Here is a 21,731-nt window from a genome sequence, read left to right on the forward strand (position 1 = left end):
CAGCGACCCTACGATGTCAGACTTAAAGACCGGATTGGTCAGATCAGAACTTAGTGGGCGGGGTTCTGAGCAAAGATAAGTAAAAGAGCTCTCACTCTGATGGTTTTTCGGGTACACAAACCGTGTGTGTGAACCATGTCTGTGTCTGTCTTAATGTAGGCTCTACCAAGTGTTTGTAGCTGTTATGTTACAAACATTTCATATTACAAGCGCAGATTAAAGCATAAAGTGCAAACTGTAAATAGCTGCACACATTATTATTATCAGTCTGTGAGAACGTTTTACACCTTTTTAAATCTCATATTTATCAGTCAAGTAACAGTAAAGAGCTCAGCTCGTCTTCATCCATCACAGACTCTCTCTCATACATACACGATCTTTGGTATGACGTCAGCCGAGTCGGATCTACGATGGCGAACATTCGGTGTGTGAAGGTGAGCAGCAGAATAAACATGAAATATCTCCGCGCTGCCTCGCCGTTTTCTTTTCCTCTGAGGAGATATGATGCGTTAGACTTTCACCTTGCTTCGGTTTCGATTTGTGCGAGTTTTTCTGGTTCTTCCGGCGTGCACGCTCTCTTTGTAGTCCATACGTTTGAGTGCTCGGCTAGCATACATGCAGGTTAGCAAACATGCTGATAGCTCCCCCTTCAGCCCTCCCGGCTGACCTCCGGCTGTCAGTTAGATGGACACAGGACACACGAGGGCTTTTAAACATGGCAGCTTAAATTAATTAATTAAATTAATAATGCTGTATTTATATTTCAGTTAATAAAAACCGGTCATTGAGATGAATCTGGTGAGTAAATGAAGGTGCGCGCATGTTTGCTTAGCCCCCTTAGCCAACTTTGCACCGTCAAAACAAATAAGATCATTTAGAAGGAGGTGTTTAAAACTTCCCCCCCCCAGTATTTTTCGCATCAGGTTTTTTCAGGCTCAAGTCTGGTTTCTGGGGACTGTCTGCCAACAAAAGCACAATGAGTCTGTGTCACCTTACTTCACGGAAGCCTGGGGAGTTTCTTATAATCTCCGGATATTTGATACAAAAAGTCTATGTTATGCTGGAGTGTATAAAACCCCGGATAAACATCCTGTTAAAAGTGTTTTATCACAGGTGATCGCTGTGATTTTTTTCATGGGGGAAACAAAAACCTCTTTGGTGGGTGACAAAATGTTCATATGCAGGGAAACCTGTGGCATTTTGATGTAATGGGTCTCCTGATGTAGACTGCAAACACTGAACGACTGATCCCAGCAAACGCTGAGGAAACACTGACTGCACTGCATCTCCCATATAAAGACACGATCCAGACGTTTACATGTAGAATAATGGTTCATATGCCTCCTATACAAAGGAAGGAATGTAGTTCATATTATTGCAGCAAAGACCTTAATTCATGTCTCGTTTTTCTTTAATTAAAACATTTGAATGACAGCTAAATTTCCTATGAAATGTCTGTGATCAGACAGTCAGAAGTTATGTATGTTATTTATGTTCTTTATGGCGACTGGCTACTTTATTTTCAATGTTTCTGTCATAAAGGTTTCATTCCTTTAACATGTTTTCAGTTGCAGTTTTGTTAGATTTAAGCAACAATGCCATTTGCTTAGATGATGGTAAAGATGATGTTTTGGGTTAAAATGCTCCTCATTCCACAGCAGCAGCTGCACATACGGCAGGAAGGTCAAAGTGCAAGGTACAGTGTTACGAAGAAATGGTGCCAAAGTTCGTCTAGTTCATTCAACTAGCAGTTTTTTCCACTCCAACAGTATCTTTAGGGAAATTGTGGCTTGTCATTATTTCCAATTAAAGCTTTCTTTCAATACAGTGTGGATGTTGCAGTACTATTTCTGAAAGGCCTTTATTGGAGTATTGATCTGATTACTATTGAATTTTGATCATTGAAAACCACAGCAGAGAGATATTGAATAGGATTCATTGGTAATCACTTTAAAGACACTGGACAAGATTTTAAAAAGTATTTTTTTAAATTCAATGAAGCAGCTTTAACATCAAATATGTTTGACTAACCAAAAACAAATCCCATCACACTTTCATGAAGTGTACCTAATATAATCCATTACTGAGGAATTAAAGTTTAACAGATAAAACATGCAGTGTCTTTTTGAAAGGAACCCAGTGATGTTCTGATCTGTCCTTTCACTCGTCTTTCTTATTGACCTGCGACTTTCTTTCGCCTTTTCTTCTGCCCCCTCCTCTTGTCCCGGCGGGCGTCCCTCTTTATGTGTGTTTTGAGCAGGGTATGGTTGGCCTGGTAACAGGCGGTGCCTCCGGTTTGGGGCGGGCCACCGTGGAGCGTCTGGTGCAGAGCGGAGCGTCTGCTGTGATCTTGGACCTGCCCTCCTCTGACGGACAGGCTGTGGCAGCCAGTCTGGGAAACCGCTGTGCCTTTGCTCCTGCAGACGTGAGTCCAAAATTCAACCGATGCTAGACTCCATATTTTGGAACCATTACCAGAGAAAGTCACATTTGTAAACACTCCTATCTGTGTGAGCTGTGCGGGGCATTTTTACATGAATCGAATAGAACAAAATGGACCAAAATGCTTCTTAAGCCATGTGTGAAATGAATACCGACTGTCCTTTAGCACTAGAACCACAAAAGCGGTCATTTTGACATCCTTGGCATTTAAAAAAATCAAGTAACTCTGTTGAATTAAAACACAATCATTTCATATTTTATGACTTTTCCTAAAAAGGGTTTATTTTAGTGGATTTTTGGGGTGTGTGGGATTAATAAGAAAAACAAAAAAGTGCAACAACTTCAACCTAGAACCATCGAGGACGCCATTCTGACCCCATAAAGAAGAATGTCACATACCTTTTGACATAAAGGCAGCTAAAACCTGAGCCAGAGACCAGTAGATTGATTGACAGACAGATAAATATATAGTGGGCTGAGTTGTGGAAAAATAATTTGAGCATCAAAACCAAACAGATTTCTGAGATTTGTTGAAAGAAAGTGAAAACCTTCGGAAAGGGATCAATACAGCATGAACGGGGCTCACACCAGCATTGACACAAAGGCAAAATTACAACAGCTCCTTTATAGCCATCACGTGGATACAGTCTTTGTCTGTTCAGCGGTTGGATGTGAAATTCTCACCATCTTGTAGATTCTGCATGTGCCACTGGAAATGTAATACCCTGTCAGCTCAGTAGATGGCGCTCACACACAGTAGATGCTGAGCACCAGCACCAGTGCATTAAAGTTGGACATTTTGGCCATAATTATTCTTATCTGTCCTCTATTTTCCTGCAAACAGGGAATATAAAGAATCTTTGGTGCATTTCGAGTTCTTCTACTGGGGTTGTTATTGGCTGGAATGCTTTATAATTTGATGTGAGCAAAAGGGCTTCTTGTCCTCGTCGTTTTCCAGGTGACATCAGAGGCAGAGGTGCGGTCAGCTGTTTCCCTGGCCAAAGAGAAGTTTGGGAAGTTGGACTTGGCGGTTAACTGCGCTGGCATTGCTGTGGCTGTGAAAACATATAACTTTAAGAAGGACCTCCCTCACAGCCTGGAGGACTTCCAGCGTGTCATCGATGTAAGACGGCCGGACAGATGATGAGACGGACAGAAGAAGTAATCAGAGAATCACATGTGGCTTTTATTTATTTATTTATTTTAACCTGCAGGTGAACCTTACAGGATCTTTTAATGTGATTCGCCTGGCTGCGGGCGAGATGGGGAAGAACGAACCCGACGCAGACGGACACCGAGGCTGCATCATTAACACCGCCAGCGTGGCAGCTTTCGACGGACAGGTAAGGTTTAAAAAAATACTATATATAGTATTTTTTAAGCGAGTGATAAAATAAATTAGTGATTTTGTATTTATTTATTCTTCAGGTCGGACAAACGGCTTACTCCGCTTCTAAAGGCGGCATCGTTGGGATGACTCTTCCCATCGCACGAGACCTGGCACCCGTGGGCATCAGAGTCATCACCATAGCACCCGGTTAGTGTTCCTACTTAGCCCGTCATAGTTAACTTAAACTAAACCGAAAACTATGTGGAGAAATTAGATGTTCTGATTATTTGATCAAAAATTGACACAAAAATCAACAAAACTGTTTTTTTTCCTTCAGGGCTCTTCTCCACTCCTCTTCTCGCCAGTCTTCCAGAGAAGGTGCGCTCATTCCTCGCGCGCCAGGTGCCCTTCCCCTCGCGCCTGGGTGACCCCGCTGAGTTTGCTCACCTGGTCACATGCCTGGTTGAGAATCCCATGATCAACGGGGAGGTCATTAGACTGGACGGAGCCATTCGCATGCAGCCCTGAGGCGTTCTCATCTCAGTGTTTTATCAGAATCTGCTGGCGTCACAATGATACATGAAAGATGTAGCTCGATGTGAGGAGTTTGAGAAAGCAGGAGGGCTGCAGTTTGTTTCTCGTATTGTAGTTTAGCATTTTCCACTTTAAATTTTGTGTTTACTCACTGATAACTTCTAGCTACTCATTTAGGTTTGGAGCTAAAATACACAGAAATCCATACGCAGAGAAAAAAAGTGCCTGAGTGCCTTTAAACGTGACGCCAGGTGGTCCTGAACGGGTCCGACTCTTGCTATGAATCATACGTAACATTGTGCACATCTGACATCATCTACAGTGTGAGAACAGGCTGCTGAGTTTAATCATAGAACCAGTCTTGTATGTTTGTCTTTGTGGCTGTATTTACATTGTAAGAATCTGCACACTGTAAATATGTCTGTCAGGAATCACTGACTGTTTTCTCAAATTTTTATGTGAATGTAAAAACTGACTACAGTACAATAAACATCACAAGTTTGACTAATCTGAGTGAAAGTGTTTAAAAATTATGGAAATTAACCTCACGTGGTTGATGTTCTCCTTTTTAATCTGTAGCAAAAAACCAAAACAAAGATATGACACAAATCTTATTTTTGCTTTAGTGCATGAACTTTCCAGCCTCGTGAAAGCTGGAGGATAATTTATTTTATTTGTTCTGTGTTAAGATCCTTTATCGTCTAGACAAATATACTTCTTAATAAATCTACTTTTAATCCATTGAAAGAGAAAAGTCTAAAATCTCAGTGCACGCCTGTCCATTTACTGTAATTATTATTATAATTATTACAATCTCCCCGGGATGTTTACCTGACATGCAGCTTGGTGTCACATGCGTATGTATGTATGTACACATACATAGATAAAGATCGGAGGGATGACCTGTGCTTCCTGTGTGTTAAAGATTGAGTGAAATCTCTAGAACAAATCTGGTGTGTGCTCATGTGGCACTAATGGTGTTAAACTTTAATGTTTTTGTCAGCATATTAGGAAAAGTCTCTCAGGATGACTGGAGATTTGAGGGCTTGTTGTTTTAATACAAGGCACTGCACGGTTTAGAAAGATCTGTACTGGGCACAGTTTACCACAGATTGAATTCAAAACCAGTGCCAAACAGAGAAATGCCCATTTTGCGACCAATGGAGATACCGGTTCCCAGCACCTTGGCTTCGACACCTGTGGGACTAACTCCCACTCCTGTGTCTAATCCCAGACCAACTGTAGCTTTGACTGGACCAGCAGAGGCTGAAGCACTGGCTATTTCTGCTCTGGCAAAGGCTTGGGCACCAGAGGCCACAGAGGCCCCAGCTCCTGCGCTGGCATTGGGTCCTTTGGCCTCTGCGTCAAAAATGCTCCATTCAGCATGGGCGTGCCCCACTCCCGCTTCAGCATACGCTCCGGCTTTGGGAAGACGCTTCCCTGGTTTGTCCTCAAACGCATCTGCAAATGTTCCAGCCCGAGCAAAGGTTTCCTCAGTAAAAGCTCTGCCAGGCCGATCAAAGGTATCGATCATCGCAAGTGCTCCAGCTGTATTAGTAGTAATGACTCCACCTGCTCGCATAACTGCATGGGCTGTAAGTAAGGAGAAATGTCATCTGAGCTACATAGAAGACAATGTTATAGCAGTGGATATTCCTACAATATTATAGAAACGGGATTTAAAAAGGTACTAAAACAAGAATTATGCTAAATGATGGACCAACAAACACTGTTGTTAATGCAAAGGTGTTAAACCTCACAAATATGAAAGGCAAATATGTCCTATCACATGAAAATATCAATATTGTTTTTGTATCAATAAGTATCAATATTGTATACACACACACACACACACACACACACACACACACACACACACAGGTGAAACCTACCTTCCATATTCTCTGTTATCGTGCCTTTGTTTCCACTTTCTTTCTCCCAGCCTGAGCTGCTTCTTTTTTGGATATGTCCTGGAGAAGAAAATGTCACTTTTGAAATACTTGCACATATAAACATTTAAACACTATAAGACGCTTAAACATCCAGTACTTTCTTCATCGTTATTGGTCAGTTATTGTTTAAACTGTGAGAACTGTTGTAAAAAATTAATATAGAAAAATATCAGTTACACACAGATAAAAGATGATTTGATCTGTGAATAAGTTTTAAGTTTACTCATTGAAACAATAACTTGCAAGAACAAGTCAATTAAAATATCATATACTAATATATACTACACCATTTGATATGGACTGTAGAATGTCAGAATCAGATAATCAGATTATTATCCCATGATTACTTACTTGAATAATGTTGCTTGGGTTACAGGAAATGTTTGCACACCTCTGCTGCAAGCACGGAGGGACAAAGGAATAAATAGCAGACCAGGAGGGTGGAGGCCTAGGGGGGGTTTACAAGTGACTCCCACGATTCTTTTAAACAGAATGCAGAAGTGAAACTAACAGTGGCATAGACTGTTAGTTTGTTCCAGGCTGCACTGAGAAGGCAGGATAGATATAAACAGTACTTGAGGGTTCAAAAGTTCAACTTCTAGCACCCCAGATATCTGTACTGTATGATACAGGTAAAATTGTTAAAGTGAGTATATTCAAGTAATACAAATCTGCTCGAGATTTTACAGTGTTCCTGTTTGTCTTCAGTTCTTGAACATGACTTAACTGTAGTGCTACATGGAAACTGAAGGTTCTTCCATCAAATCTGCACTTGAATGTATCAAAACCTAAAAACTATGTAGCTTCAAAAGAGAAAACAAACAAAAAAACAGGTTTTAAGTCTGTACCAGCTGATTCTGACACCAAAGGTTCACTGGTTTGTTTCCAGATGTAAAAAAAAAACAAATTAAGACAAATTGCAGGAAAAAGAGTTTCATAATTTAATATGTGAGCTAGTGGCAGTTAGAAAGCTTTCAGTTTCACTTTGAGTCACAAGCCTCCAGCCTGAAAGCAAAACCAAGTTGAAATAAGTTGTTTGTTTTTTAGATATCTGCACAGTAGATGATAATTTATTTAGCTTTTGTTTGAAAGAGAGGGATCAATAAACAGTTGTTGCCATTATTCCATCTTCCGGTGTTTTACTCTGAATCAACAAATGCCAACATCAGTTTAGAGCTGCAGTTTCCTGGAGCCTCTCCGAGACATTGTATGTTATCACAGTATTGTGTTGATACAGAAGACAAGAACGAAAGAAACAAAGTTCCTCACTATATAAAGAAAATTCATAGCCACATTAGACTTAAAGACTGCAGCTTCATCACTCACTAGATTTCACATTCTCTTCAGTGCTTTTATTGAGTGTTTTATGATGTTGAGGTCATATTAAGAAAAGTAGAACAAGCATCATACCGAATTCTCAAAGTAGTTTATTCTTAGTTGAGGAAGTGAAGGCATCCTTTCGAGCCCTGCACGTTAAAGAGAAATCAATGACCCGTTTCAGTGTCTGGAGTTTTGTGTCATTATAGGTTAAAGTTTTATATCATGTTCAGCGTGACACAGTGTGGAAAGTTTAGTTGCTACGTGTTACAACCAAGACCGGTCTCGAGACATCCAACTCTAATAAGCTACAATGAATTTTCCTTTTCCTCGTCACCACCTGCAGGATGGTGTGTGTTCTTTGATCTCAGTGTCATAAAGTGATGAAGTGAGATGATAAAATAAGCGAAGTGGTAAAACTTTGTGCTCATATAAGAATATTAAATCTGAAAGCAATAAAAATAAACACAAACAATATCATTTATCAATTTTAATGTTTTTATTACCAGCGACAACACATATTAAGAAAAATCTTTCAGGAGTGATTGGAGATGTCATGATAATTTATTAATTATATGCAAATTCGAGGCCTTGTTGTTTTAATAGAAGGCACTGCACGGTTTAGAAAGATCTGTACTGGGCACAGTTTACCACAGATTGAATTCAAAACCAGTGCCAAACAGAGAAATGCCCATTTTGCGACCAAAGGAGATACCGGTTCCCAGCACCTTGGCTTCGACACCTGTGGGACTAATTCCCACTCCTGTGTCTATTCCCAGACCAACTGTAGCTTTGACTGGACCAGCAGAGGCTGAAGCACTGGCTATTTCTGCTCTGGCAAAGGCTTGGGCACCAGAGGCCACAGAGGCTCCAGCTCCTGCGCTGGCATTGGGTCCTTTGGCCTCTGCGTCAAAAACGCTCCATTCAGCACGGGCGTGCCCCACTCCCGCTTCAGCATACGCTCCGGCTTTGGGAAGACACTTCCCTAGTTTGTCCTCAAACGCATCTGCAAATGTTCCAGCCCGAGCAAAGGTTTTCTCAGTAAAAGCTCTGCCAGGCCGATCAAAGGTATCGATCATCGCAAGTGCCATCTGAGATACATAGAAGACAATGTTATAGCAGTGGATATTCCTACAATATTATAGAAACGGGATTTAAAAAGGTACTAAAACAAGAATTATGCTAAATGATGGACCAACAAACACTGTTGTTAATGCAAAGGTGTTAAACCTCACAAATATGAAAGGCAAATATGTCCTATCACATGAAAATATCAATATTGTTTTTGTATCAATAAGTATCAATATTGTATTCACACACACACACACACACACACACAACTTACCACCAGCATCTGCAATTGAAAAAAAAAGAAAAATGTTATGTAGACAAGTTTTGTCTAAATCACATCAATGACAGTAAGTGCACTGCATTCAAGAAGAAAGCAGAGTACCTTACAAACCAACATTATCATGTTTTATGTTTTACTTCAAGTTTTTCTGCTAGACATCTGTCACAGTTCTATTATAAACCATCATCCGTACTCATAGCTTTGGTTAAATTACACCCTTAAAATTATGTTATGTTATCGCCCCTTTATTTCCACATTCTTTCTCCCAGCCTGAGCTGCTTCTGGTTTGGATATGTTCTGGAATAAAAAGTGACTTAAGTGACTGAAACACATATAAACATTTAAACACTAAGAGGCGCTTAAACATGCCGTTTCTTTTTTCATTGTTTTGATTTGTTTTTCAGAACAAAGTGAGAGTTAATTAAAGTTAATAAGTTAATCTGTTTCCTGGAAAAGCCTGGAAACGGTTTGCCTACCTGGCATCTTTTGGCCGATTATTGTTAAAGAAACTGGGAGAGCTGCTGTAAAAACTTAATATAGAAAAATATCAGTTACACACAGATAAATCTTCTGTGAATACTTCTTAAGTTTCCTGATTAAAACAATAACTTGCAAGAACAAGTCCATTAAAGAATCAGATAATCAGATTATTATCCCATGATTACTTACCTGAATAATGTTGCTTGGGTTACAGGAAATGTTTGCACGCCTTTGCTGCAAGCACGGAGGGACAGAGGAATAAATAGCAGACCAGGAGGGTGGAGGCCTTCGGGGGGTTTACAAGTGACTCACAAGATTCTTTTAAAAACAATGCAGAAGTGAAACTAACAGTGGCATAGACTGTTAGTTTGTTCCAGGCTACACTGTGAAGGCAGGATAGATATAAACAGTACTTGAGGGTTCAAAAGTTCAACTTCTAGCACCCCAGATATCTGTACTGTATGATACAGGTAAAATTGTCAAAGTGAGTATATTCAAGTAATACAAATCTGCTCGAGATTTTACAGTGTTCCTGTTTGTCTTCAGTTCTTGAACATGACTTAACTGTAGTGCTACATGGAAACTGAACGTTCTTCCATCAAATCTGCACTTGAATGTATCAAACCCTAAAAACTATGTAGCTTCAAAAGAGAAAACAAACAAAAAAAGCAGGTTTTAAGTCTGTACCAGCTGATTCTGACACCAAAGGTTCACTGGTTTGTTTCCAGATGTAAAAGAACAAATTAAGACAAACTGCAGGAAAAAGAGTTTCATAATTTAATATGTGAGCTAGTGGCAGTTAGAAGGCTTTCAGTTTCACTTTGAGTCACAAGCCTCCAGCATGAAAGCAAAACCAAGTTGAAATAAGTTGTTTGTTTTTTAGATATCTGCACAGTAGATGAGAATTTATTTAGCTTTTGTTTGAAAGAGAGGGATCAATAAACAGTTGTTGCCATTATTCCATCTTCCGGTGTTTTACTCTGAATCAACAAATGCCAACATCAGTTTAGAGCTGCAGTTTCCTGGAGCCTCTCCGAGACATTGTATGTTATCACAGTATTGTGTTGATACAGAAGACAAGAACGAAAGAAACAAAGTTCCTCACTATATAAAGAAAATTCATAGCCACATTAGACTTAATGAATTATTTTCTTCCCAGTCCTTTGTTGTTGAGTGCTTTTTTTGGATTATCTGCAGCTTCATGACTCACTAGATTTCACATTCTCTTCAGTGCTTTTATTGAGTGTTTTATGATGTTGAGGTCATATTAAGAAAAGTAGAACAAGCATCATACCGAATTCTCAAAGTAGTTTATTCTTAGTTGAGGAAGTGAAGGCATCCTTTCGAGCCCTGCACGTTAAAGAGAAATCAAAAAGTTCAGATAACATTTTGCTATTTTTCTGAATTTAGTTTTGTAGGTAGGAATAAATCGATTTATGGGCCCAGTGTTTGCTGAGTGACCCGTTTCAGTGTCTGGAGTTTTGTGTCATTATAGGTTAAAGTTTTATATCTATATAAATATGAAATTCTCTGTTGATTGTTTCAAATAAAAAAATGAGATAAGAGCCCAGACAAAAGTTTTCGGGAGGTGCAATCATTAGGGGTGGGGTGTTGGGGGTATTTTCAATCGTAGCCATAACTAACTAACTATATATATCATGTTTAACCTGAGTAGCAAAATACCGCAGGGGGGTTGAAAACCATACGTCAGGAGTTAGCTGTGCTCGCCCGCTCTATCGAGCCTTGACCTCCCGGTCAGCTGGTGGTCAGGCTTTATGGTTTTTCCTGTAATACCTGGTGGTGTAGTCTGTGATTTTTTTGTCAGTTCAGCCTTATATATTATGTTTAACCCGAGTGACCACCCGGTCAGCTGGTGAGTAACAGGCATCTCCAAAAACATTAGAGCACTTATGCAAATATGTGATGTCTTGATAAATCGAGCAGGTATTTGAAGTTCACACAGCACCATTCTCGCATGAAAATATCTTAAAAGTTTATTTTTGACCCAGAAAGAGTAATTTTCAAACTCCGCCACTCTGTGTTCCTCCGCCACTGCCTCGTTTGAGTTTTGGACAAAATGGATTCTTGGATATTGCATTTCGTTATTTTAAGCTGATTGGAGATCAAAACAGCCAGTCAGATTTTTTTGCATCCAAGTCTGTGATTGGCTGGTTTTGTGGCACAAATATACAGAAAGAGTTGACGCACACGGGCAGAAATGTTGAGAGCGCGAGCAACACATTGCGAGCAAGCACAAATGCAAAAACTGAGCGAGAGGGGCTGCTAGTGTGTGTGTGTGTGTGTGTGGATAATAGCAAACACTGAAATACATCTTTTGCACGCAGCAATGAATTTTGTTTTTAGCTTTTCTTCCCTCAAAATAAATTTCTCCTCAAAATGCAACACTTGCACCTGCAATTTTTTTTTACGTGCGCTCAGAATAGTGGCACAAAAATAATGCGATAATGGTATGGTGTTCTGGGGTTCAAATAGTGGGTTCGCACGCGCTTGGAAAGGTCACGTGAACTGCATTATTTTTGTTTGTGGTTTTTTTGTTACTGTGAAACACTTTAGGCTGTCTGGAAGTGGCCATAAATTTGTGTATACATATATGTATTGTAGGAATACAGCTGGAAATAAGCTGAGGAAAAATGAGTGTTTTGGGGAAAGAAATGATAAAGGCATGACTATCATGCCTAGTGGGAGGGGCAATGGGATATAAAGGGAGGCCGTCAGGGCCTAGCTGGGCTTTCTGTGAGATGTTACAGTGAGGGTAACTTGAAGACTGGCTCAGCCGCTTGTGTTTTGTATATAGATGTTTGTTTTGTTTTGAATTAAGTTAGTTGTTTATTTTCTTTGTAAATAATCTTTTGTGCACCTGGGATGCCGGCAGAATAAACTATCCACACTGAACGCTTCCTGACTACGCCTGCATTTCTTCAGGACCCCGCGACAAAAGTTTCTTCAACTGTAATGAGTTTTAAGGTCACACTAGGCTGGTCCCAAGCCTGTATATATGTAGACGGTTGCACGAGGAACGGTGTCCAGCATTAAAACAGCATTCACCAAATCAAACATGCAGATCATCAAAAATAAGATTTCCATACTGGATTGATCTGGGTCTAGGGTAACAATAATCTTGGTCCAGAATTATTGTTAACTCTTGGTCAAAGACAAATGAAGAGGAGAGGGGGACGGGGGTAAATGGATTGATTCGTACGTAGCACTTTTCTTCTCTCCCAGAGCACTCAATGCACTTTATACATGTATACCTCTGTCAGTCACACCCATTCATCCAAGCACTTTCTTCTATACTTAAGGGCTTACTAGCTACTAATCACAGAAATTCATACTCAAATGTATGCATGGAGAGCAACTTGGGGTTAGTATATTGCCCAGGTTGCATGGAGACTAGAGGAGCAAGGGATTAATCTACCAACTTTCCGATCAGGTTGTATGTGGCGAAGAGACTCTTGTCAGATGACACACAGGTGTATCCGTTAGAAGTGATTTCAACATATAAAAGAGGCATACAGGTTGAATATGCAAAACATTGAGAGGAGGACAAAGGAGGACAATTAATTAAACAAAATAATGCACAGTGCTCTTGCACAGTGTCATCACTTAATCAATCACTCAATCAAGGAATAAATAGTTATTGTATTTATTTATTAGTTTGTAATCAGTGTCACCAAGAAAACATAAAAACATGACAGTTTCTTAGTATAAAGCCGACATCTATACAAGGTTAAGTTCAAAACCGTTGCCTAACAGGGAAATCCTCAGTGTAGGACCAATAGTGAAACCAGTTCCTAGAACTTGTGCTTCTAGACCCCTGGCACCAATTCCAACTCCTGTATCTACTGCCAGGCCGACTTTAGCTTTCAATGGACCGGCAGAGGCTGAAGCACTGGCTACTTCTGCTCTGGCAAAAGCTTGTGCACTGAGAGAAGATAGAGAAGCTCCTGCACTGGCATTTGGACCTTTGGCTTCCGCGTCAAAAATGCTCCATTCAGCACGAGCGTAGCCCACTCCTGCAGCAGCAAACACTCCTGCCTTTGGAACACGCTTTCCAGGTTTGTCCTCAAATCCGTTTGCAAATGTATCTGCTCCTGCGTAGGTACCAGCAGAAAAAGCTTTACCGGGCCGATCAAAGGTGTTGATCATCCCCACTAACCCAGCCAAATCAGCAGTAATTGCATGTGCATGAACTGCATGTGCTGCAAATAAAGAGAAAAGAGAAAGGTGTCGATCACCTCCAGTCTGCCAAATAACCCAACTGATAGAGGCGAGGCTGCCGGACACTGGCAGCACTGTGTTTATGTTATGCTAACCATAGCTGTGTAGCTAGGCACCGCATAGCACATCATTATATACCAGTTAGCCCAACCTCAGTAACCCAACATACGTCACTGCTGTTTAGTTTTCTGTCTTCATTTATGCTGGAAGTGATAGCAGAGCTGTACGTTTTCATTTTTGCTGTGGCGGTTAAGCGGACAGATTTTTGGCTTCACGACCCTCCTTCGCGGATGTGCAAGTCGAAGCTCAGTTTGCTCTTTGGGGTGTTTAAGCCGATGACACAAAATACCATCATGTGGTGGCCTTGCTGGATCCGCTGTCCACCTGCCGTGTGATGACCGGGATACCCCCACCCAAGGTAAATACACCGCTCTGAAGGCACTGCTGCGGCGCTACTCCCTCTCCGATGCAGAGCGGGCCGAGAAACTCCTCTCTCTCTCAGGCCTGGGTGATGGTACCGCTCTCGAGTTCATGGAGAGCATGCTGTCCTTGCCAGGAATGGATAACGACGGATTCCTCTTCACTCACCTCTTCCTTCGACAGTTGCCGGCTCCAATGCCAGCTGGCCTTGCCAACTTCCTGCTCTGGCCGCGAAGGATTACCACTCACTCGCAGAAGAACCGGATCACATTCTCCCGGCTACTAGGAGCTTCGGCATCCGATGGCATCTCCCGCATCCCCACCAAATCTCGCGGGGGCCACCGACTCATTGATTGGTTGTTCCCTTGGGTGGGGGGATCCCGGATGAGGGTCATCACACAACGAGTGGACAGCGGATCCAGCAAGGCCACCACATGATGGTACTTCGTGTCATCGGTTGTTGTTATTCAGCCTGGTTCTATGTGGCCCTTTTTTAACTTTGAGCACCCGCCCCTTCAAACATCTTTGCATGGCCCTGCGCCTGTCTAACCTAACCCCACTAACTCCATGTCTTTGGACTGTGGGAGGAAACTGGAGTACCCAGTGAGAACCCACACAAATGCTAGGTAAACATGAAAACTCCACACAGAAAGACCCCGTTGGTGGAGTCGAACTCACGACCTTCTTGCTGTGAGGCAACAGCGCCACTGTGCTAACCCATATTAATATTAATTAAATAATAATAATAATAATAAAATAAGTACTCTAGTAGGTTATTTACTTAAGTATTTCATTAAAGTACTATTCTTGTATGGGTATAATTAATGTAATTATACCTTGTACACGTTATACATGTAACTTGTACTCCTCTGAAACAGCTTCTTACTCTCTAGTCCTATTTTCTCTCTTCTCTTCCTCCTCACCCTCAACCTTATCACTATTTTAGTTTTAAAAGATATTCTCAAAATGCTGTTGCACTGCCACATTACATTACTTACCCTCAACATCCATATCTGAAAAAAAGAGAAATTTCATTAGCTTAAATATTTTATTTTCAAAATTACAAAAGCTTGTCAGATTCATGCTTTGCCTGATTTAACTTCAAACAATCCCAACGAATTTATATGTAAATACAGTCAGGTCCATATATATATTATGGCAGTCCTGGCGTTCCATATATATGTATATATATATACATATATATATTTCCACTCTGACACAAATTTTGTTTTCTTACCTGTTTACTGAAACATATTGCAAATATAGTTGGACAGGGACAGAATGAGAAGACTCTCAGGGTTTAGTAGTTTCAGCTCCTTAACATGTGCAACCCTCCTTTTAAAGGGACTAAAAGAAATTGGACAATTGACTAAAAGGCTATTTCAGGGGCAGTGTGGGCATTATGTCTTTATCAGTTAAGCAAATAAAAGACCTGGAGTTCATTTGAGTTATGGTGCTTGCATTTGGAAGATTTTGCTGTGAACAGGCAACATGTGGTCATGCAGGTGAAACTAGCCGTCTTTAAGATGTGAAAACAGAACAAACCCATTCGAGAAACTGCTACAGTAGTAGGAGTGGCAAAATCTACAGTTTAGTTCATCCTAAGAAAGAAAGAAAACACTGATGAACTCAGGAATACAAAAAGACCTGGACGTCCACCGTAGCTAACACTGGTGGATGATCGCAGAATCATGGTGAAGAGAAATGAAAACAACACTCTTCAGGAGGTAGGTGTATTGATATTCATGTCTTCCATAAAGAGAAGACTTTATGAAAGTAAATGCAGAGGTTTCACTGCAAAGTGCAAGCTACTTATAAGCCTCAAGAACAGAAATGCTAGATTGGACTGCTAGAAAACACCAAGCAGATAAAAAGGCCAGCACAGTTCTTGAAAAATATTATTTGAACATATGAAACCAACATCAATCTCTACCAGAATGATGGCAAGAAAAAAGTATAGAGAACGCATGAAACAGCTGAAGAGCAGAACATACCACATTATCAGTAAATCAGTGGAGGCAGTGTGATGGCTCGTGCATGGCTGCCAGTGAAACTGGGACACTTGTGTTTATTCATGATGTGACACAGGACAGAAACAGCTGAATGAACTCTGAGGTGTCCAGAAACATACTGTCTGCTCAAATACAGCAGTCAAATTATTAGGGTGGCATTTCATAATATAGCTGAACAATGACCCAAAACATACAGCCAAAGTAAGCCAGGACTTTATTAAAGCAAAGAAGTTGAGTATTCTTGATTGGTCGAGTCAGTAACCTGATCTTAATGCAAATGAGGATGCATTTACCTTGTTGAAGTGTTAAGTTTGGACAGACAGTCCCACAAGCAAACAGTAACTGAAAGCTGCTGCAGTAAAAACCTGCTAGAGCATGAAAAAGGGGGAAACCCAGCATGTGGGGATTTCCATGAGCTCAAGACTTCAGGCTGTCATTGCAGCAAAGGGTTTTCAAGCAAGTATTCTAAATGAACATTATATTTTCAATTATTTAATTTGGCCAATTACTTTTAAACTCCCAAAATGAAGGGAGTGTGTTAAAAATGCTTTAGTTCATCTAATTGTTAAGTAATCTTTTCAATCAACCCACTGAATTAAAGCTGAAAGTCTGCACTTTAACTTCATCTGAGTTGTTTCATTTAAATTCATTGTGGTAATGCACAGAAAAGTTGTCTCTGTCTAGATATTTATGGACTTAACTGTACATGTCAGCCACCTAGCTAAATCATTTTTGGCATAGAAGGAGCCGGGAATGTGCTTTTTAACATCCTGGGTCACCAGCAACTTTATTTTTGTAACTAAGCCAACAGTTAACATCACCAATCACACTGCCAGCACAAAAATTAAACCTTTTTCAATGAGACATTTCTAGTTAGTTTTATCCATTGAAGTTTTCTTCATATGTTGTTGCACAGTTTAAAGTCCTACATTGGAGCCTGTCAGTTACTCAAGCCCGTTTCCATTATAATGAGTCTCTTTGCCTCATTGCCACCATAGGCCTGTATTTAACGTACACATATATGACCTGAAAACATCGCAACTTTTTAAAATCATTTGGAAAAATAACCTCACCTATCAGTGCTATTGTGGTCAAAAACTATATTGTTTAGTAAATCTGTCTCTAAATTATATTTCAACAAAAACATAAAATGCTTTATATAGAGTATATATATAAAGAGAGTTTCACTATCAATCAATTTAGCTTTAGCCTCCTAAGATCTGAACTCTTCCACGGCATGCATTTTTAATTTCTCATTGATATTTGGGCTAATTGGGACCCGATGAATGTAAAAACAAAGGATTACCAGATTTTTTTATTTTTTTTACCTGATTTTTGTTTCTAAGAAAAATGAGAACCACATATGAGGATATTCGTTTAAAAATTTACCCCAAACAGCAAAAATAAATCAAAATGCTGGGTCAACATCTCAGCACCCTGACATATTTAAATAATCCCATGTTTACTTACTTCAATTACTTGAATTTGCTTGGGTTATAAGAAATGCTCCTATGGTGTGTCCACTGTGGCTAAGAGGAATAATGATCAGAAGGATATAAGGACCAAATAAGGACTGAAAGATAGCTAGAAGATGTGAAACAACTAATAAGACACCCAACAGGAAAAGGAAAAGGAAAAGGGTGTGTCAGTAATTTGAGCTAGTGGCAGTTAGAAGGCTTTCAGTTAAATTTTGAGGAACAAACCTATCAAAGAGAAAGCAAGAAAAGGAAATCAGTACAGTAGGTGAGAATTAACAACGTTGTGCAGCTGAAGGTGTTTTTTTTGTTCCATGTTTAGCAGTCGTCTTTTTCTTTAAATAGTTTGAATTGGTTTAGTAGTTGGAAGGTACAGTTTGTTTGTTTTTTGTGATCAATATATTTTTATTAATAAATTTACAAAACAGCTTTGTCCTTATTAAAGTTTCATAGCACTCAAATAAATAGTGAAATAGAGTAAAGATAGAGTAAAGCTCTGTGACAAGATGTATTGGCATACCGCACCACACGATGTGATTTCTATGAACGTGATTAAGGTACCATGAAGCACTGGATATTCTTTGTTTTAACAAAGTAAACAGAAAGAAAAAGTGAAAAGAAAAACAAACAAAAGCCGCAAAGAACCGTTAGGTGGTTTTAGAGGTAATCCCCCCAAGACACACACAAACTCATACATGAAAAGTGAAAGTAAATTTCTGTGGGTATGAAATTATGATTCCTGTGTTTTCTTCAGCTAAAAAAAGCATAGAACAAATCAAAAGTGGTAACAAAGTGGATCAACTTGCCTAAAACAGACTATTGCTACTAATACGTTTAGATGAAACCAAGCACACCATTGTTTTTCTTGTGACATTACCAATAAGTTTGATGTGTCACATGGCCCTCTTCCTATTGAAAAAACAAAAGTTGTATCCAAAATGGCCGACTTCTAAATGGCCACCATGGTCACCACCCATCTTGAGGAGTTTGCTCCCTCACATATACTAATGTGCCACAAACAGGACTTTAATATCAACAACCATTCCCATTTTATTACGGTGTATCCATATAAATGGCCCACCCTGTACTTTAATGGACTTCACTCAGCACTTCTGCATGCCCTCAGGGAACACCCATGATGTTGACTAAGTCTACTTTTGTGGTTTGATGAAGACGTGCGAAATGAACACAAGGAAGCAACACATCCTGCTGCTGGGGATACTACTCTGCTCGGGCTCAAACCAAGCAATAGAGCCTCTCAGTGTCTTACTTGGGACTGGGATAGGGGTATTGTTCAAGTATTTCATTCCAAAAACAGAGCACCGCACTCGGCGTGATAATGAAGGGACGGGCTTCAATGCAGCAGGTGGGTAGTGTTATAATGTAAGAGACTCGATATCAGTTGCCCTTTTTTTTTTCTAATCTTTTCCTTCATTGTGTCATTTGTGACTTTGGTGTTCTTCTGTTTAAACTAGGGATGCACCGATACCGATACTGGTATCGGGTATCGGGGCCGATACTGTAAAATGTGTGTGTACTCATACTCGTAAAAGTTAACCGATACCATGAACCGATACTAACTTATTTCATTAATCAGAGGGTGGATTGTCATTTCTGTTGTAGTTTTTTAGATTGGCCACTAGGGGGACATCTCGCGCTAAACAGGCACAGGGTTAGACAAGTCAGAGTGGCAGCTCCAGATAAAAAAGAGAAACTGGAGGCTGCTGTAGCTAGGCTAAGCAAAATGTCAGCAGTGTGGACCGGAACAGCCAACTTTAACTCAGGTTTTGGAAAAGCGATGAAAAATGTCAAGAGAAAATCCACGGGCAGTTTAAATAACAGAGGCTATGACTCAATTTATCGCTCTGGATGACCAGCCAATGCCGGTCGTGGAAAACATAGGAATGCATCTTCTCAGCATACTCGAGCCGCGATATGAAATTCCCAACCGCCCATACATCAGGGAGATAATGGTGCCAAAACTTTCTGAAGAGGTAAAGACAAGCAGTGTGTGCGCGATGTCAGTCCTTGGTTTAACAGCATAGTGGACTGATGATCCACGGGGAGATGAGGAGTTCGTCAATGCCAAATGCTTTCGTTATTTTGTTTGTTTGTTTACAATATGGATACTCTGCAATAATTTAAAAGTTTATTTTATTCTCAAACCTAATTTGTATTTATTTTATTCCAAACAGAAGTGTTTATTTATTATTCTGAAAGCTCGAGACAGTGCCAATAGTTCAGTGATATTTTGTTAAATTACAATGTGGATAATTTAACAGAAGTGCTTATTTTTCACTTGAATTTTTTTTGTGGTCATTTTTATTAAGATTTTATTTTTTATCAGCAGAGAATAAAATAAAACCTGTCTTCCAATTCATTGCATTTGTGTGTGTGTGGTAGAAGTATCGGATTTTGTAGTCTGTATCGGCAAGTACTCAGATCCAAGTATCGGTATCGTATTGGTTTATAAAAATTGGTATCGTTGCATCCCTAGTTTAAACATACTGTTTTAATGTTCTGCTGTTTCTCCATCCCCCAAAGCAGGCTGTAAACCGAGATATAAATAGGTTAATAATGGTTAATAATAATTTATTATTATTATTGTATGGTAAAGGGACTGGTGGCATCAAGGACACAATAAAGAACCCGGTGGTGCACACTGGCTAATTAAACTGGTGACTTGTCCAGGGTGTATCCTTCCTCTTCAGAGTTAACTGGGATAGACTCCAACTCCTCATGGAATTGGATAAGTGGTTATGGAAATGATGAACCGTGTAAAGATATTTGCAATATGATAATGGTATGTTTAACTGTTACTATAGGTAATTGGCTGTAACCTTAATTGTCTAAATTACTGCAGAGTCTAGACATTAAAAATCCATGACTTCTGGTTTTCAACTCTCACAGCCAAAACCTAACAAGCAGCAGGACGGGTTTTTACCTGCCATGTTTGGTTTGGGCAGCTGTAAACATCCTGATATTGTCAATCAGTCAAAGCTGGTTACAGCAAAAATGGCACCATATGGACAGGCACTAGCATTGCTTCCACAAACACTGATCCTTTCAGTCTGCCTTACAAAAGATTAAAAATTGATCTTTGTCATGAAAATTTTAAATTAAAAAATTATGTGCTCAATGACAATAATTCCCAGTATCAAAACGACTGAGGTAATTCTCTTGGGCATTAAGGAAAACGTAATTAAAAAGTGAATTAACAAGACTTCGCTGGACCTGAAAGCTTGACTTCATGAGCGATAATCCTGCCCAAGTACAATCTGAAATCTTGTCTCACAAGATTTCAGAGTGTCGGTTGTTTACTGGGTTGTTTGAACAATTTAAACACTACATTTGGAGACATTTTCTGCTGCAGTACTTCTCCGGCAACAGTTGAACTGATATGGCTGTTAGTAGTAATATACCTATAGCTTTCCCCCCCACAACCCTCACCCCCCACACCCCCACTTCCTCTTTCCCCCCTCCCCTAGCCCCCACCGCGTTCATGTGATTGCACGTGCGCATGAACGGAGTTTTGTCTCGTGCATTCAGGGGTCATAAGAGTTTACATGTGTTTAATAGCGTTTTATTTAATGAAACCATTATGTGTTTTAATTAAACTCTTTTTAAAGGATTGTATAGGTCTCAGAGCTCTGTTAGACATAGATGATTTAATTTAACTAGGTTAGGAGCATTTTGCTTTTTCTTTAGTGCTCTGAAACACACAGAGGTTAATAGTTTCAAACAGAGTGCCGCAAATAACAGGTATCCCTTTAGAAATAAACAGTGATACTTCTAAAAACCCTGTATTCCCACACAGCATTTAATTTAGCTAGTTTAGGAAGATTTCACTTTTCTAATAGTTTCACAGGCTAATAGTTTTTAAATAGAATACCACAAACAACATGTATCCCTTTAGAAATAAACTGTGATACTTCTAAAAGCACATATTCACACCTAGCCACACTAGCACTGTATCAACCCCCAATGTTCCTTTAATGCAACAAGCCCTATAATTATCTACTAGTCACAAACACACTGCAACAGTAAGACTTGTTGATTACACATAGATGATTTAACTACTTTAGGGGCATTTTACTTTTTTCTGTAGCGCTCCGAAAAGACACAGAGGCTAATCGTTTTAAATAGAGTACCACAAACAACAACAAGTATTCCTTTAGA

At 39.8% G+C, this 21,731-nt stretch overlaps 1 protein-coding gene across 1 annotated transcript; it reads left to right on the forward strand.

The window, feature by feature from the left end:
- Positions 1 to 373: 373 nt before the first annotated feature.
- Positions 374 to 4,814, forward strand: hsd17b10 (hydroxysteroid (17-beta) dehydrogenase 10). The gene is made up of 6 exons (XM_087834104.1): positions 374 to 434; positions 2,261 to 2,425; positions 3,401 to 3,565; positions 3,657 to 3,785; positions 3,871 to 3,979; positions 4,110 to 4,814. The coding sequence occupies exons 1-6, from the start codon at positions 411 to 413 to the stop codon at positions 4,298 to 4,300; spliced, it is 783 nt and encodes a 260-aa protein (XP_087690230.1). The 5' UTR covers positions 374 to 410; the 3' UTR covers positions 4,301 to 4,814.
- Positions 4,815 to 21,731: the final 16,917 nt, after the last annotated feature.

Source organism: Neolamprologus brichardi, chromosome 20 (assembly GCF_056152115.1).
Source record: "Neolamprologus brichardi isolate AB-2024 chromosome 20, ASM5615211v1, whole genome shotgun sequence".
NCBI classification, from domain to species: domain Eukaryota; kingdom Metazoa; phylum Chordata; class Actinopteri; order Cichliformes; family Cichlidae; genus Neolamprologus; species Neolamprologus brichardi.